This window comes from Phyllobates terribilis, unplaced genomic scaffold, assembly GCF_046119375.1.
Source record: "Phyllobates terribilis strain yellow unplaced genomic scaffold, ASM4611937v1 Scaffold_7__3_contigs__length_470593459, whole genome shotgun sequence".
Taxonomy (NCBI): Eukaryota; Metazoa; Chordata; class Amphibia; order Anura; family Dendrobatidae; genus Phyllobates; species Phyllobates terribilis.
Genome location: NW_027362767.1, coordinates 367,449,593 through 367,467,488, shown reverse-complemented (window position 1 = coordinate 367,467,488; position 17,896 = coordinate 367,449,593). Strand labels below are relative to the sequence as shown.

Here is a 17,896-nt window from a genome sequence, read left to right as displayed (position 1 = left end):
GAAAATTTGCATAAAAATCTGCAGCAAAAAACGCTGAAAAAAAACATGATGTCTGAACATAGCCTAAGACAACTGGACGCAGATCCTTCACCAGCATCCCGCATTCAAGGTCAGTATAACGCGCAGCTGACCGCTCATCCTGAAACTCTTTTATGCATCAGAACCTACCAGGCCCCTGCACCTCACCAAACCCTATATACAGAAGTGCACGTGCAAGCCAATAAGCCGGTAAGTCATCACATTCCGGTCAACCACACAGTTCCAGTTCCATGCATGGCAGAAACTATGCACATTAAACCAGTTACTGGACTAAACACCTATGCTGCGCCATACTTTCCTTCGTTCCTAGGTCAAGACGCAACAGATCATATGAATAACACCACTCAGCCAGCAATTTTCTTTCCAAAATCAGAGAAAAATGACATGTCTGACTTTGCAGGGTAAATGGTTCGCCCCGAACTTACTAAGACCAGTCTCACAAGGTTCGATAATCAACCTAAAAACTACAGAGGTTGGAAATGTGCCTTTAGAACCGTAATTAGTGACCTCGGCATCACTGTTGCTGAAGAGGTAAAACTGCTGATCAGGTGGCTCGCTCTACAATCCACAGAGCGGGTCAAAAGACTTAGACCTGACCACATCATCAATCCAGAGGCGGGTCTCATGGCTGCATGTAAGAGACTAGAATGAAGCTATGGTAGTCCGGAAGCCATAGAAAATGCATTAATCAAGCGACTACAGGATTTTTCAAGGATATCCAGTAAGGACAGTTCAAAATTTCAAAAGATCAGCGACCTACTGTTAGAGTTTCAGCTGGCCAAGGCAGACGCACTTACCTGGCTTCAGATACTTGGATACTGCTTGTGTAGTGAGCCCAATAGTCTCTAAAATGTCATACAATATTCAAGAAAAGTGGGTCCCAATTGGGTCAAGATACAAAAGAGTCAACCAAGTTTATTTTCTTCCCCTTTCCTGCTTCTGTGAGTTTATTAAGGATATTGAAGAGTATAAGAACGACCCAAGCTTTTCCTACGGAGAACCCAGCGGCCCTGGTTCATCCCCTCCAAAGTATGTGAGTCCACTTTCTAACAACAGAAACCGCAGCAGTCCAGTGTCAGTGAAAAAAACTGACATTCTTCCCACACCTACACCTGCTCCAGACAAGAGCAGCCAGGGTGAAAAGGTTGAAAATCCTACTGGAATGTGTCCCATTCATAAGAAGCCACATCTCCTAAAGAAGTGCAATGGCTTCAGAAATAAACCACTCCAGGAACGCAAGGCAATTCTAAAGAAGTTTGGGGAATGTTACAGATGTTGTGCTTCTGCTGAACCCTTAGCTAAAGAATCTAAAATTCCTATTAAGTGTTTGGAGTGCGACAGTGAGGATCATGTGCGAGCGCTCCATCCATCCCAATCTAACTCTGCACCACTTACACCTTCTCTGATCACAAGTCATGGCAGGGAAGAGCAAGCAGCAGGCCCTACCACAATATCTTCTTCATGAACAGAAGTCTGCGCAGAAGACCTTTGTGGCAAGTCTTGCTCGAAGACATGCCTGGTGAACGTTCATACCAAGGGTCAACCAGAGAAAACCGCAAAGGTGTATGTCATCCTGGATGATCAGAGTAACCTATCACTTGCAAGGTCAGAACTCTTTGATCTGTTTAACTTAAATGGAAATGCTGAACCATATACCCTGGGCCCCTGTAGTGGTGTTACATAGGTCTCTGGGAGAAGAGCCAATGGACTCATAGCATCTTCTCTCGAGAACAACGTGGAGAAACCCCTACCCACTCTCGATGAGTGCAACCAAATACCATCCAACAGAGAGGAGATCCCAACCCCAGAGGCTGCTCTTCATCGCCCTCATAAAAAGACTATAGCCAACAAGATACTAGCTCTTGACAACAGCGCAAATATCCTGTTTCTGCTCAGCAGAGACATTCTCCTGCTACACAAGGTATGTCAGCAAATCAATGGACACATGATGATCCATTTGCTCAACGCTTTGATTTAGGCTGGGCTAGGCTGCCCACAAGGATTTCCTCATTTAAGACTCATGTCATGCCAAATGGTTGCAGCACTTACTTTCAGCCATGCCCACATCATTACTTAGTGAAAGAGAAGCTGAGTGACAGTAAGTGGCAGCAAGAAATCCCTGACAACATAGTAACATAGTAACATAGTTTTTAAGGTTGAAGGAAGACTAAGTCCATCTAGTTCAACCCATAGCCTAACATGTTGATCCAGAGGAAGGCAAAAAAAAAAACATGTGGCAAACACTAAGCTCCACATTGGGGAAAAAAATTCCTTCCCGACTCCATACGACAATCAGACTAGTTCCCTGGATCAACGCCCTATCAAGGAATCTAGTATCTAGTATGAACATGTTCCCGTCCTGTGATGACAACCTGAGGTCAACAATGTTCAATTCTGCAAGTGAAGAAAACAAGCAGGCACCTGCAAGAGAGGACAAGGAATTCATAAGGTTTATGGAAAGGGAATTCACTCAGTATGATTCCAATAGCTGGGTAGCACCTTTACCCTTTTGTTCTCCAATAACAAAGTTGCCAAACAATCTGCAGCAAGCAACTGCAAAATTTTCTTCTTTAAAATGCACTCTAAAGAGAAAACCAGAGATGGAGAAACATTTCGTCAACTTCATGCAGAATATCTTTGGCAGAGGTCATGCAGAGCCTGCACCACCACTGAAGGAAGGAGAAGAATGTGGGTACCTTCCATCCTTTTGTGTCTATCAGCCGCGCAAACCTAACCAAATCAGAGTGATGTTTGACTCCAGTGCTCAGTATGAAGGCATCTCTCTCAATAGCCTGCTCCTCACTGGGCCTAACCTAAACAACAGCCTTATAGGAGTACTGATTCACTTCAGACAAGAACCTGTTGCAGTAATGGGAGACATTCAGAAAATGTTCCATTGTTTTATCGTGAGAGAAAACAGTAGAAACCACCTCAAGTTCCTATAGCACAAGGACAATAACATCCACAATGAGGTCGTAGACTACAGGATGAAGGTACATATCTTTGGGAACAGCCCCTCACCTGCTGTGGCAATCTATGGACTGAGACAGCCAGCCCATGAAGGTGAGATAGAGTATGGATCTGATGCTTGTATATTTGTGGAGAAGAATTTCTATGTAAATAATGGACTTAAGTCTTTGCCCACAAGTGAAGAGACAATTGATCTGCTTTCCAGAACACAAGAAATGCTGTCTGCAGCAAACCTCAGACGTTACATTTACCATCTTCAATAGCCAGGAGGTAATGAAAGCATTCCCATCTGAGGACCATGCAACAAACTTAAAGGACCTCGATCTGGGTTCTGATGTTCCTCCTATGCAATGCTGCCTTGGTCTGCTTTGGGACATTAAACAGGACACGTTCATATTCCAGGTGTCAGCCTATGATAAACCCTTCACTAAACGAGGAGTCTTTTCTGTTGTGAACAGCATCTATGATCCTCTCGGGCTTATAGCACCCATCACCATTCAGGACAAGATACTGTTGAGACAGTTGACCACTGAGAGCATGGATTGAAACACTCCACTACTGTCCCACAAACCACAAAGGCAGGAAACATGGAAGAAGTCTTTGAAGGTCTTAGAACATCTCAAATATCACGTTAATATTCCATAAGGTCCCTTTCAGCTGCAATTAAAAGAGAAGTCCACATTTTCTCTGACCCATCTACAGAAGACATAGCTGCAGTAGGCTACCTTAAGACCTCAGAAGCCAACAACAGGGTACATTGTGGATTTGTCCTAGACATGGCCGAACTAGACCCAAAGCCTGCACATTCAGTACAATTGCTTGGACTTTGAGCTGCTGTACTGGTGGCGGACGTTGCTGAAGTTTGCCCTGAACAGTGGCACCACTTCTCTGCTGGCCTGAACCCAGCTGATCGGGAAACAGGGTCATGACTGCATCTAGCCTTTTGCGAAAACACCTGGCTGTCGTCTCCAAAGCTTTCTACACAAGGACCCGTGTTTTGTTGATGCTAACAGCACATATGAGCTTGAGTAACCGGATGCCGACGGGAAGATCAGACCAGCCATCCTTGCATTCCGCACATATACAACACCACACTTGAAACTGAGGCTTCATCACTCTGGACGCTTCTCAAGCTGGTCATTGGTTGTGCAGGCTGATATTCAACTGACTTATATCGCCAAGCACTTCATGAGAGAAATCATCACATGAAGAACATTACTACTGGAAATAGCTTACGGCGGGGGAGCATGCTACCATACTCCTCAGCTTTGTTAGGAAATGGAATTTTCACAATTGGATTGTTGGATTGCTGAAAGTGTTTTCAAGCTGCAGCTTCCCCAATCTGAAGATGGGTTTCTGATTGAACATGGATTATCCTACTGTCGTGGACTACAGGCCACCAACCGTAAAATTGGACTCTACAGTTGTTTGCAGTTTTATTATTGTATGTTTGTATGTTTCTTCTTTGTCTTTCAGGTTCCAAGAATGGCAGTGGATATCATCAGAAAACATCCCGTCAAATGGGATCATAGGGAAATCTAAAGATTTCAGATGGGCAGTGCCATGTCCCATGATTTGGGAATCATACAGATAATATTGTATTATCATTGTGCTATATTTTGCTATTTCATTTCTATGCAATAAGGTTTGTCTCTTAGATGTTTGTCCTTCCTCCCTCCCTGATGTCAGTAACCCCTCTCTTCTTCCTCATTCTGTGTCTATCAGCCATCTTAGAAGTTCATGCATTTGCAGCCCTGTTTCTGAAAAGTCTTTTTTACCTGCTGTATGTGTCTACAAAAATTCAGCTGGAAAATAAATCTTCTTCTGGAATCTTCATACGTGCCTCCTACAGTCGAGTTCAAGCTATCTGATGATATATCCATGTGAGAGTACTGGATTTATAAGAGGTAGCCTAGAAACAATGTCTCAGCACCCTACACTTGCAGCTTATTTATGGAGTCAGAATATGCAGGAAGGTCATGATAACAGGTAAATTTAAAGTGATAATTGGTAAATGTACCTGAGTGACACATGGTATACCAATGAGAAACAGGAATGCACAGAGCGCCGCCGTGAGGGGAATCCGCATTTTCTTCATCTCTCTGGGGAATGCATCCTGTATGGCTGTTGTAATAGTTTCTTGGAAAATATAAAAGAAAAAACACAATTAAACTTATTATACAAAGTTTCCATCCCCACGAGGCTTTACAAACATTTACTCTACTGATGTCTGTCATGTATACAAAACATCAGATTGCACTGGGACCAATGTTAGTCTGTGGGGCCGAGCAGATGGCCGAGGAAAAGAAATTGCTGCATGGCCGAGATCAATCCAATATTCGGATCGCACTCAGCCACGCAAGTCAATGATTGCGTGGAAAACATCGGACTGCACTTTGATGACATCTGATTGCAGTCCGATTTTCTCGCTCTGACAGAATGGAGAAGATGGAGACAATTTTTTTCCTCATCCATGAGAAATGGATCACACTATGATCACATTCTGATCAGACTCACAATGTGATTTGCATAATCATCCAAATTCTCTTGAATGAGAGCCATCTACCCCTGCCCTAACACATTGGGATTCTTAGTTACACACTTACTTAGTTCTAGCTGTCAGGTACCAGTGACCTGGACTCTGGACCAGAGTCCCGAGAATCAATCCACTCATCTCTAGTTTTGATGGATTTAAATAATTATTTATTTTATTTTTTAATGATCTATACCCAAACTTTGAAAACTTAGTTTCAGCTGTGATCAAAGTCCAATGTGGACCGAAACGTTAGCAACTCTCTTTTTTGTGCAGCACCATATGTACAGTGGGTACGGAAAGTATTCAGACCCCTTTAAATTTTTCACTCTTTGTTTCATTGCAGCCATTTGGTAAATTCTAAAAAGTTCATTTTTTTTCTCATTAAAGTCCACTCTGCACCCCATCTTGACTGAAAAAAACAGAAATGTAGAAATTTTTGCAAATTTATTAAAAAAGAAAAACTGAAATATCACATGGTCATAAGTATTCAGACCCTTTGCTCAGACACTCATATTTAAATCACATGCTGTCCATTTCCTTGTGATCCTCCTTGAGATGGTTCTACTCCTTCATTGGAGTCCAGCTGTGTTTAATTAAACTGATAGGACTTGATTTAGAAAGGCACACACCTGCCTATATAAGACCTCACAGCTCACAGTGCATGTCAGACCAAATGAGAATCATGAGCTCAAAGGAACTGCCCAAGGAGCTCAGAGACAGAATTGTGGCAAAGCACAGATCTGGCCAAGGTTACAAAAGAATTTCTGCATTACTCAAAGTTCCTAAGAGCACAGTGGCCTCCATAATCCTTAAATGGAAGAAGTTTGGAACCACCAGAAGTCTTCCTAGATCTTGCATCCAGCCAAACTGAGCAATCGTGGGACAAGAGCCTTGGTGAGAGAGGTAAAGAAGAACCCCAAGATTACTGTGGCTGAGCTCCAGAGATGCAGTAGGGAGATGGGAGAAAGTTCCACAAGGTCAACTATTACTGCAACCCTCCACCATTCGGACCTGTATGCCAGAGTGGCCCGATGAAGCCTCTCCTCAGTGAAAGACATATAAAAGTCCACATAGAGTTTTTCAAAAACACATGAAGGACTCACAGACTATGAGAAATAAGATTCTCTGGTCTCATGAGATGAAGATAAAACTTTCTGGTGAGAATTCTAAGTGGTATGTGTGGAGAAAACCAGGCACTGCTCATCACTTGCCCAATACAATCCCAACAGTGAAACATGGTGGTGGCAGCATCATGCTATGGGGGTGTTTTTCAGCTGCAGGGACAGGGCGACTGGTTGCAATTGAAGGAAACATGAATGCAGCCAAGTACAGAGATATCCTGGATGAAAACCTCTTCCAGAGTGCTCTGGACCTCAGACTTGGCCTAAGGTTCACCTTCCAACAAAACAATGACTCTAAGCACACAGCTAAAATAAAAAAGGAGTGGCTTCAGAACAACTCTGCGACCATTCTTGACTGGCCTAGCCAGAGCCCTGACCTAAACCCAATTGAGCATCTCTGGAGAGACCTGAAAATGGCTGTCCACCGACGTTCACCATCCAACCTGACAGAACTGGAGAGGTTCTGCAAGGAAGAATGGCAGAGGATCCCCAAATCCAGGTGTGAAAAACTTGTTGCATCATTCCCAAGAAGACTCATGGCTGTACTAGCTCAAAAGGGTGCTTCTACTCAATACTGAGCAAAGAGTCTGAATACTTATGACCATGTGATATTTCAGTTTTTCTTTTTTAATAAATTTGCAAAAATTTCTACATTTCTGTTTTTTTTCAGTCAAGATGGGGTGCAGAGTGTACTTTAATGAGAAAAAAATGAACATTCAGAATTTACCAAATGGCTGCAATGAAACAACGAGCAAAAAATTTAAAGGGGTCTGAATACTTTCCGTACCCACTGTAAGCTACCAATCTTTTAATTTTACTTGCAGCTCTGGAGTCGCATGGTTTTTCTTTGAACCATGCAACTTTTTAGGCATTGTAGGACAATTCGCAATGTAAGATAAGAGTATGAGACCAATGTGTCAAATGGCTGGTGCCAAAATCTCAAACTACAGTTTGAGAAGAACATTTCCATTTACATTAACATGGAGCCTGACTGTAGCAAATTTACTATCACATTGCTACAAATTGCCAAGCATAGAGCCTGTCATCATTGAAATAAACAAACTTTGTGGCCAAGCCATCCACAACTTGAGTATCAAAAGTTAGTTGTCCTGCTCAGCTTACCTATCGTAGCAAACTGTGAGTCAAGTCCTAATGTCAAGAGCATGCAGAAGAATAAAATAGACCATAGTGGAGATATTGGTAACTTTGTCAGTGCATCTGGATAGGCAATAAATGCCAAGCCGAATCCTACAAAGAAAGGATCCCTGGTTATTTGGATTAAAATTACATTGATTACCAAAATAAAGCATTTACAGAGGTAGAAATATTGGAGAAATATTCAGTATCAGGACCCAATGGTTATTACTGTAGTGCCGACGTCCCTGCACGCTCCCCTCCTCCCTCGACAGGGACTCTGACATTCTCAAGGCTGTCGGTCCCCTCCTGCACTTCCTTCTCCTCCTCCTCCGACTGCTGCCTGGGGTCTGCACATGGCTCGCAGATCCCCGGGCACTTTTGTTAGGGCGCCTGCGTTCCCTCCCTCTTAAAGGGACATCATGCGCTGTCCTAAAGTGATCCCAGCCGATAGCTGGGAGACACTTATTATTTAAGGCACCTCCACCTGATGGGAGGTGCCTGAGCAACATTGTTAGTTTGTCCTCTGCACGCTTGCTAGTTCTCAGGTCCCCAGTTTGTTAGTACCTGCCAGTACCCACTAGTTCCTGCTAGTGTCTGCCTGTACCACTTGTTCTTGCCTCCTTCCTGTCCTTGCTTGTGCCTTCCAGTGTACCTGCCTGCATCAGCCATGCCACCTGTATACCAGCCGTACCCGCCTACCATTGCCTGTGCCCACCTGTATACCAGTCGTACCCACCTGCACCTGCCTGTGCCCACCTGTATATCAGCCATACCCACCTGCATCTGCCTGTGCCCAATAGTATACCAGCCATACCCGCTTGCACCTGTCTTTGCCCACCTGTATACCAGCCGTACCTGACTGCACCTGCTTGTGCCCACCTGTATACCAGTTGTACCTGCATGCACCAGCCAGTGCCCACCTGTCTACCAGCCATACCCGCCTGCAACTGCCTGTGCCCACCTGTATACCGGTCTTACCTGCCTGCACCAGCCAGTGCCTGTCTACCAACCATACCTGCCAGTACCAGGAAAGTTTTTTATTTCTCTGGGTAAGGAAAGAGCTTTAGAGTTTGTCTAAACTTTGTCAACACAAAGACGTTTTTTCCACATTCCAACTTGAACCTTGACTATCCCATCATTTTATCATATATGCATGGTTTGCCATAAGAACGCAAGAATTTCCCCAATTTTGTATATCACCTGACTGCTTACTCCAACATGTTACACCAAGCTGTAGGAAGCTGTAATACGAGCCTGTAGACGTGTTCTCTAAGGGGAGAGAGTAATAAGCTGCTACCAGGCCCCTCTCATCCATCATGGGATAGTCTGGGGACCCCAATACACATTCAATTGGTTCATCTGATATTAATATATGTGCATCGCCAGATGAAGACATCTAGTACTTGAAGATTAGTGCTCATTTCAATCCCGGAACATCTCTTACCTTCAGCAACTACTTCTGAGACTTCTTTCCCAGACTTAAAAGCCATGTGTCCTAAGATGGAGAAGATAGAGAACCCCGCGAGGATGCTGGTCAGACAGTTCACTACGCAGACAAATATGGAATCCCAGTAGCAATTATTACGGAATTTATTGTAGGAAGAAAGAGCGATCAGTCCTCCCCAGGCCGTTGAAAGGGAATAAAATATTTGAGTAGCGGCATCGCTCCAGACCTGAGAAAATAAAGTACAATAAGTAGTAAAACTTGACATGGATGCCATCAGCAGGAGACTGCAATTATATAGCAACACATTAAGAAATTCTGTGATGGCTCTACAATTGTGTGCAGGCAAAAAGAATATTTTTGCTTTCACCATCCCACATCCATAGCTTTGATGTTTTTTTTCTTTTTACATAAACTTTGTTTTATGAGGTCTTGTTTTATGTGAGCTGTGTGGTATTTTTTAGATGACATTTTTGCGATGCACAAATGTAAGCATTGCATTAATATTACAAGTTGTCATGAGTTAAAAAAAACATGTTTCTTCCTGGTTTGTGATGTTTATTTATAAAAAGGGGAGGAAAAAAAAATATAACTATTACAATTGTTTCTGCGTGCGTTGATATATACAGTATATTGCTAACTTTATGGGGGGAAAAAATCTCTAACTCATACTTTTCAGCTTTTCATAATTACAGGTATATACAGTGGTTTGCGAAAGTATTCACCACCCTTAGCTTTTTACCTATTTTGTTACATTGCAACCTGTGTTTAAATATTTTTGTAATCTGATTTGTTTGTGATGCTTCAGAACTAAATAGTCTAAGTTGATGAAGTGAAGTGAGAAAAATATAGGCATAAATTAAATTTATGGGATCAAATAACTAAAAATTGGCATGTGTATATGTATTCACCCCTTTTGCTATGAAGCCCATAAACATTTCTGGTGCAAGAAATAACCTTCATAAGTCACAAGCTTAGTGAAGGGAAGTCCACCTGAGTATAACATGGTCTGTCAGTATATACACTTTTCCTTTTCTGAAACTCCACAAAGGCTACATGGCCTAAGCAAGACCCTATAAGGCTGACCAGAGTTTATAGTAACCCTACTGCAAATGAATCTAGCTGATATGTGTCATGATAAGAAAAAGTCACTGCAATGCACCCATTGACCACTGGTGATCAGCTGATTCCATGATGGCTTCCTTTAAAATTAACTTTGCCCAGCCTAATATAAGCTAAAAATGCATTGAAAAAAAATTGACAAAATGCAAAGTTAGATGGAAAATACATACTTCACCACTACTGAGCTTGCTGATGTCTGACTTTTGCCCAATATAATATTCAATTCCATCCCTTGCCCCCTCCAGTGTAGCCCCTCTGATAAGGAGGATAATTAAGACGACATAGGGAAACAGGGCTGTGAAGTACACCACCTAATTTTAGAAGTAAAGAGGCAATTAATCACTGATTACCTTGATAATTACAGAATTAAAGAGTAATTGGACTTTCAGAGAACTTTTGACAGGTTTTCAAAGCTGCGGGTCGAGGCTGAGACCTCCACTCATTTACAGTCCAAGAAGAGAGAAGCGCTTGACTGAACACTTTTACTCCTTCATTTTAGTAAATGGTGGAGGCCCCAGCAGCAGGGTTGCCATCCATCTTAAAATTCCAGGACAGTCCGTAAAAATAAAGCACTTTTTTTTGCCCTATCCGTAAAAAAAAAAGTTAAGGTGTCTGTAATTTTTTGAAGATGAAGAAACTTATGCAGATTCTTTTGACTGTAATTATCAGCATTTTACAGTTTACAGTGAATGCTGCTGATGTCTTCATATCAGAATTATGGGCTGTAGACAAGTATCACTTATAAGCATAATGAGTTATTATGGTTTTCCAAAGTGGCTGTAAAAAATATTGTCTGTCCGTGATTTGGTAAGCTGTCCAGAAAAAATAAAAAGTTAAGTTGGCAACCCTGCCCAGCAGTTGGATGCCAACCAATCAAAAATTCTGAGAAGTCACTAAGTTATGTCCCAAATTTTCCAAAGATATACAATGATTAAAAATTAGTAAGATAAGTGCACCTTTCCAGAAGACTGTATGCCTTTAGATAATGAAGCAACTGTTATAATCCATGCCAACAGTAGACAAAGAGCTAGATACCAAACCACATGCCCTGTCTCATCAAGGCTATTAGACTGTTGCAGAGCCACTTTTCTGAAAATATAACAAAGCTCAGATTAGTAATTTATTAAAGATTTGGCCATAGACACAAAGATTTGAGTTTACGCAGAGTCCTGACCAGTGGCGTAACTAAAGTCTGAAGGGCCTCGGAGCAAAATTTGGATGTAGGCCATCACCTGCACTTTTGTCAGATGTATGGGCCCTTGTAGCAGTCCAAACCATGTGAAGACATACTTGTTTGTCCTCTCATGTAGCAATGTCCCTCACCCTGTAATAATGTCTCTGATCATGGCCCCTTCCTGTAATTAAGTCCCCCATCCTATGTTCCTTTCCAGGAATAATGTCCACCATCTTGGACCCTTGTTGTAATAATGTTCCCCATCTTGGGTCCCTTCCAGGTATCATGTCCTCAAACCTCAGCCCCTTCCTGGTATAATGTCCCCCATCCTCGGCCCCTTCCAGTAATATATTTTCCCCATACTGGTATAATGTTCCCCATCTTGAGCCCCTTCCTGTAATTTATGTACCCAATCCTGGTATAATGTCCCTCACATGGGCCACTTCTAGTAATATATGTCCCCCATCCTGGTATAATGTTCCCCATCTTGAGCCCATTCTAGTAATATACGTTCCTCATCTTCGGCCCCTTCCAGTAATATTTGTCCCCAATCCTGATATAATGTCCCCCATCCTGGACCCCTCCGAGTAATATATGTCCCCCATCCTTGTATAATGTTCCCCATCTTGAGCCCATTCTAGTAATATATGTTCCTCATCTTCGGCCACTTCCAGTAATATTTATCCCGAATCCTGGTATAATGTCCCCCATCCTGGACCCCTTCCAATAATATATTTCCAAAATTCTGGCGTAATGTTCTCCATCTTCAGCCCCTTCTAGTAATATACATGTCCTCCATCCTTGTATAATGCCCCCCATCCTTGGCCCCTTCTAGTAGTTTATGTCCCCAATCCTGATATAAAGTCCTCCATCCTTGACCCCTTCCAGTAATAATGTCTCTGTTCTGTGGCTCTTCTCCAACAAATCTAATACATTTTTTTAATGATTCTTCTCATCTTCCCCCACTCCCTCGACACCTGGCGCCCTCTTCTATAGTCAGTCCAGAATCTGGCAGCTGCCTTCAATGTGCAAGCTACGGGCAGCACATGACGTCACTGCCATGCGCCTCCAGTGACTTGCACGCCGAAGTCAGCTTCCGGACTCTGATTGACTGGCAGAGTTTATTGCAGTGTAGGGAGCCAGTGGGTCTCTGTGTCGCAATACATTTTAGCTGTATGAGGATGGGGATCCTCGGATGCACATTCAGCTGAATTAGCTGCTGGTGTCGGCGAGCCCACTTCCCGCACGGGTCGGTTGAGGTGGCACTCTCTTGTGTCCGCGATCGTTACGCCCCTGGTCCTAGCTCTTGAATGAATCGTTTGCTAAGAGCATTGAAGAAAGTTAAGACTTTTAGGTGTATTTACACAGACCTGTAATGGTGCAGTAGAGAGCCAAAGGAAAAAAGAACCTTAATTTGTTTTTGCCCTTGCCGATTTATGTAAATCAGTACCATATGATTACACATTATATCACATTGTGACAAGACCACGTACGTTTGCTTTTGGACGGGACTTTTCTGCAGCATATGAATATGTTCATCATTGTTGCAATTGTAAAGCTTTCGGAGTTTTGCCATGGTGTGGTATCCTGATGGCTCTCCGATGCCCCATTACCCCCCAATGAGAATGCATCCCCCTAATTATATTACATTTATTCCATACTTACTCCCAGTATTGTTTGCTTGGAAGTTCAGTATCATTGTCAGCAATGCAGGTGAGGTTATTTTCATTTACCCACGTCACATTCACTGTTACTGTAGCATTGTCCAACGTCACATTGCATAAGTCTAGAACAAAAGTGAAAATTAGGGAACGGTCCCTTGAGGAGCGGATTATCTGGGTATTCATGTGTATCACAGCAGCAGCTTTATGGATGAGATATCATGAATTGCAATGCATTGTAAAGGGGGAAATGGCTGACAAATCTGCAGGATTTCCTCAACAAAATTCGCAATAAAATCTGCAGAATTTTTGGCAAAATTTTGCCGCTTTTGGTTGAGAACAGATTTTTTTTTGCAGATATCTCCAGCTGGATTCGTCCTGTCTGGATGTATTGATGTATAATATATTTCTCATCATTCATCATTTTTCATTAGTACAATGTATCTGTTCATCTGAAAGGACTCTCCAGATAAATTCTATACAGCATGTGTATTCCTGCTTTCTGTCATGGCAGGAATAATAAAAAAATGTCTCTGACTCCCTACAACAACCCCCTCTAATGCCATAACAAGGCCACAGAAAATATGGCCAACGAGTAACTAAACTTTAATTTTTTAATAATTTTGTCTATTAAGTTACAAAACTTTCCAAGTCACTTTATTTGCGAATTTGTCTTTATTTTCTGTAAAAAAAATATTGCATGTCAGTGACTTCCAACCCCCTGCTTTTCTCCAGTCTATTTTCCTGTCTTGTGGTGCATTTATAGCAGAACGTACTCAATTGGAGTACAGCTGATGGCAGTGATCGGTCAGCAACAGTCTCTTCCTCTGAGTGTTTTGCTCATCAGAACAATCTCCTGTAGCAGCTTATCCTCAGAATTAGGCCACGGCCCCACTATCAGTATTTGGTCAGTATTCGGTCAGTGTTTTTTCTCAGGAGTGGGAGCCAAAACCAGGTGAGGAACAATCAGAGAAAAGGTATAATAGAAACAAGTCACCAATTCTGCATTTATCACCCACTCCTGGTTTTAGCTCCCACTCCTGAGAAAAAATACTGACGGAATACTGACCAAATACTGATAGTGGGGCCGTGGCCTTAGTGAGAAAAGTGTAGAGCTGAATTTTTCACTGCCATAATCTGTACTCCAAAATGAGTATGTTCTGATATACAGGAATGTAGACTGGATAAGGCTATGTGCCCACGTTGCATTTATGAAGCAGAAAATTTCTGCTGCATAAATGCAAGTCCTCTCCCGGAAAAACGCATGCGGAATTCCGCACGCGTTTATCGCGCATTTTTCGCGCGTTTATCACGCGTTTTCCACATGCGGAATTGCCTTGCGTTTTTTATGCATTGGACAAAGGCAATTCTGCTTGCGGAAACGCAAAATTAAATGACATGCTGCGGATTTTTGAACGCGGCATAAACGCTGCGGAAAAATCCGCAGCATGTGCATAGAACTTGCGGAATCCCATTGGGGACCATGGGGTGCGGATATACATGCGTTTTTCAAGCGTTTACGCTGCGGAAATTCCGCAGCATATACGCTTGAAAAATGCTACGTGGGCACACAGCCTAAAAGCGAGTTTGGGGAGCCACTTACATACATTTTTATAGCCATGAAGACAAATCCCCTTAATAAAGTGATTTGCAAAATTTCATAACTTTTCATGTTGGATAAAATTATTAAACAAAAATATAAAAGTCTAGTTACTCTTCAAAACTTTGTCTATAAAAGTATAAAATGAAAATATTATACTGACCTGATATACCATCACGACATTTACTGTCTGCCCAGTAGAAGCACTCCGACCATGGCAAGTAACTATTAAATGAGGCAAATAAATAATATAGACTGTAGGCAACAATTACATTGTAGTATATGGTTACCAGCCCGGATATGAGAACCATTGTTACGCCAATACCTGCAATGGATAAAAAATGGTGATTCGGTTATGGACTATTAACTACAATATGACTAGAGATCTCTATGCAATTCCTGGAAAAATAAGTAGAAAAGTAAATTTAGGAGTTTCTGAAAGAATCGGTAGGAGGGTCAACACTTTACAATGACAATTTCTACTGGCGAATCTATTAGGCAAGTTTCAGATATTTCACGGTCCACATTTCAATAACCAATCGTGGGTTTTCTAACCCGAATTTACAGCCTCATATAAGCCTAAGTGAGGGTGTTACATTTAATTTTAATCCTTCGTGTGATGGTAATACTTAAATATATCTTTATAGAACGGGAAGGGTCAGTCTATTCTTGGGTATAGTGGCCAAAGTGAAAACTGCAAGATATCAAGATTAGCTTTAATATCTAGTTTAATAAAGATAGAATATTATAAAGAAATCACCAAAAAATACATAAAAACTTAATTGAAACAAAGGTTAATTTTCTGATAACATATTCCTTTAAAGGGAACCTGTCACCTCCAGAAACGTTATTTACTTGCAGATATGGTTGTAATCTACAGGTTAATGGTGTTTAAATCTTGCATGGCTGGCTTACTGGAAGAGCAGCTAAAGGGAGAAAAGGAAGTTACATTCTACCTGTAGCTGCTCGCTTCCATCCTATAGATCATGTTCCTCCAAAAGGGAATGTAGAGATGCACCATTTGGGATCATAGATACAAATCTATATAATATGAAGTTGAAGCACCACTCCTGTGTTTTTTTTTATTTCCCTCCTGGAGTTGTATCACTAATGTATCTTCCAATCCCGTAATAAAATACTTACCAGCCGCCATCTTTTTCTGTTCTCGGCACTGCTCTGGTTGTCTTCTGCTAGTTGTGACTTGCCTGTTTGTTCCAGTGTATGCTGAGCAGGCCGGAGGTCACTTGTCTATGTAAGGGCAGGGTCAGATAAGCGTATTTTCTCTCATTCAAGAGAATCAGGCCGATTATGCAAATCACACTCTGATCAAACTCTGATCAGAGTTTGATCAGAGTGCCAGCATAGTGTAAACTGATTCTCTTGGATGAGGAGAAGATGGAGAGAAAAATGTCTCCAGCTTTTCAATTCTGTTAGTCCGTGGAAATTGGACTGCACTCAGATGTCATCCGAGTGCAGTCTGATGGTCTCCAAGTGACTCATTGACTAACATGGCTGAGTGTGATCCGAACATCGGATCAAACTCAGGCATGCAGCGATTTTTTTCCTCGTACAGTCTCGGTTTCAGGAAAATATTGGACATGTGTACTGTGACGCTGAGTCACTTCTCACGGACAACCTTGGGGAAGTCAAGGAGTCCGAGGTCAGGAGCCAGGAGGATACGTCATAAACAGAGAGGAGAGACAAAGGCGTATAGTGAGGTCACAGTCCGGGGTCATAATTCCAAGGTCAGAGTGCATCAAGGTAAAAGGGGTAATGCAAATGGGTAGTCAAAAAGCAAATCCAAGGTCCGGCAACAAAGATCAGAATATCAGAGTACAGAGCACAGACCAAACACACCAGTGAGCTAAAAGCTATGACTGGCAACAGTCCCAGCATAGCCAACCAGCCAAATGGCCAAGCAATCACCCTAAAATGGTGACACCTGGAGGATATTCAGCAGGCCCGACCTATTTGGGCTGAGAGGAAATCCCATACACAAAACTGATAGTCCAGCATGCCTGTGCATACTATCGGATGGCGGAGCTGTCACTGACAATTTGGACAGGCCAGCATGCACCTGCAATCTGTAGGATGGCTAGGCTGTTGTCACGATTTCACCACCTACGATGTCTATGGATGTTGTGAATGACAGCTCTGCCGCCCTATGGGATCAAGAGCTTGCTGTGCTGTCAGGATTGTGAGTGAGAGCTCTACCGCCCAATCTGAGGCAGAGGTGTGAGTATTGTTAATGACAGCTCAGCCATCCTATTGGACTGGGTCTGTGGGACCCATTCTGGGAGATTACAGGGCTATTTAGCACTCTGACAATTCTCAGACCATTGCCAATTGTAGCTTTGCACAAGTGGTGTGTGTGTTTGCTCTGCGCTTTGATCTCCATTGCTGACCTTGGATTTACCTTTGACCATCCGTTTGACTTACCCCTTGTTCATGATCCGCTAACTTCCTGATACTATGACCTCAGACTGTTACATGACTATGCTTTTGTCTTTTCCCTTTTTCTATAATGAGCCCTCTTGGTACTGACACCGGACCTATTGACTATCTTGCCTCACAGTAAGTCCATGAGTCACACTGAGTAGTGACTAGCTTCACAGCTATTACTCACTGTGTGACTAGGACACAGTGATCTGTGGGATCATGACATGCCCTTAGTCTATGAGAACCAGAACAAGGTCAAAGCGAGGTCAAGGACTTACATTGAGAACTTATGACTGTTACCTTTGACTTCCCGTCAATCAGCAACTGCAGTCTCAAAAAGGTGGAGTAGGAGTGGAGTGGAAACGTTAGCTGATAAGTATATTACTAGGGGCAGGGAACAGACATTAGTGGCGCCACTCTAGTACTAAAATAAAAAAAAAATACTGGAGTGGTGCTTTAAAGTAAGTTTACAAAAGGCCTTGCATTCAGTATTAATAGAATTGACCACAGTCTACTGCTTTATTTCTACTATGTTTTTCAGAATATCTGGAGTTTTCCCACAGTAAAAGATGAGCTAATTTCACAAAATAATATATATATATATATATATATATATATATATATATATATATATATATATATATATATATTTT

General features: G+C 42.2%; 1 protein-coding gene across 1 annotated transcript in view; it reads right to left on the bottom strand.

The window, feature by feature from the left end:
- Positions 1–17,896, bottom strand: part of LOC141154847 (sodium- and chloride-dependent neutral and basic amino acid transporter B(0+)-like) — a 52,977-nt gene that overhangs the window by 12,791 nt on the left and 22,290 nt on the right. The window contains exons 4-10 of the mRNA XM_073641344.1: positions 14,968–15,129; positions 13,209–13,329; positions 11,326–11,458; positions 10,540–10,680; positions 9,248–9,476; positions 7,789–7,914; positions 5,030–5,148 (exon numbers count right to left, since the gene is read on the bottom strand). Of these exons, the coding sequence (XP_073497445.1) occupies positions 5,030–5,148; positions 7,789–7,914; positions 9,248–9,476; positions 10,540–10,680; positions 11,326–11,458; positions 13,209–13,329; positions 14,968–15,129 (1,031 nt within the window). The remainder of the gene's footprint in view (positions 1–5,029; positions 5,149–7,788; positions 7,915–9,247; positions 9,477–10,539; positions 10,681–11,325; positions 11,459–13,208; positions 13,330–14,967; positions 15,130–17,896) is intronic.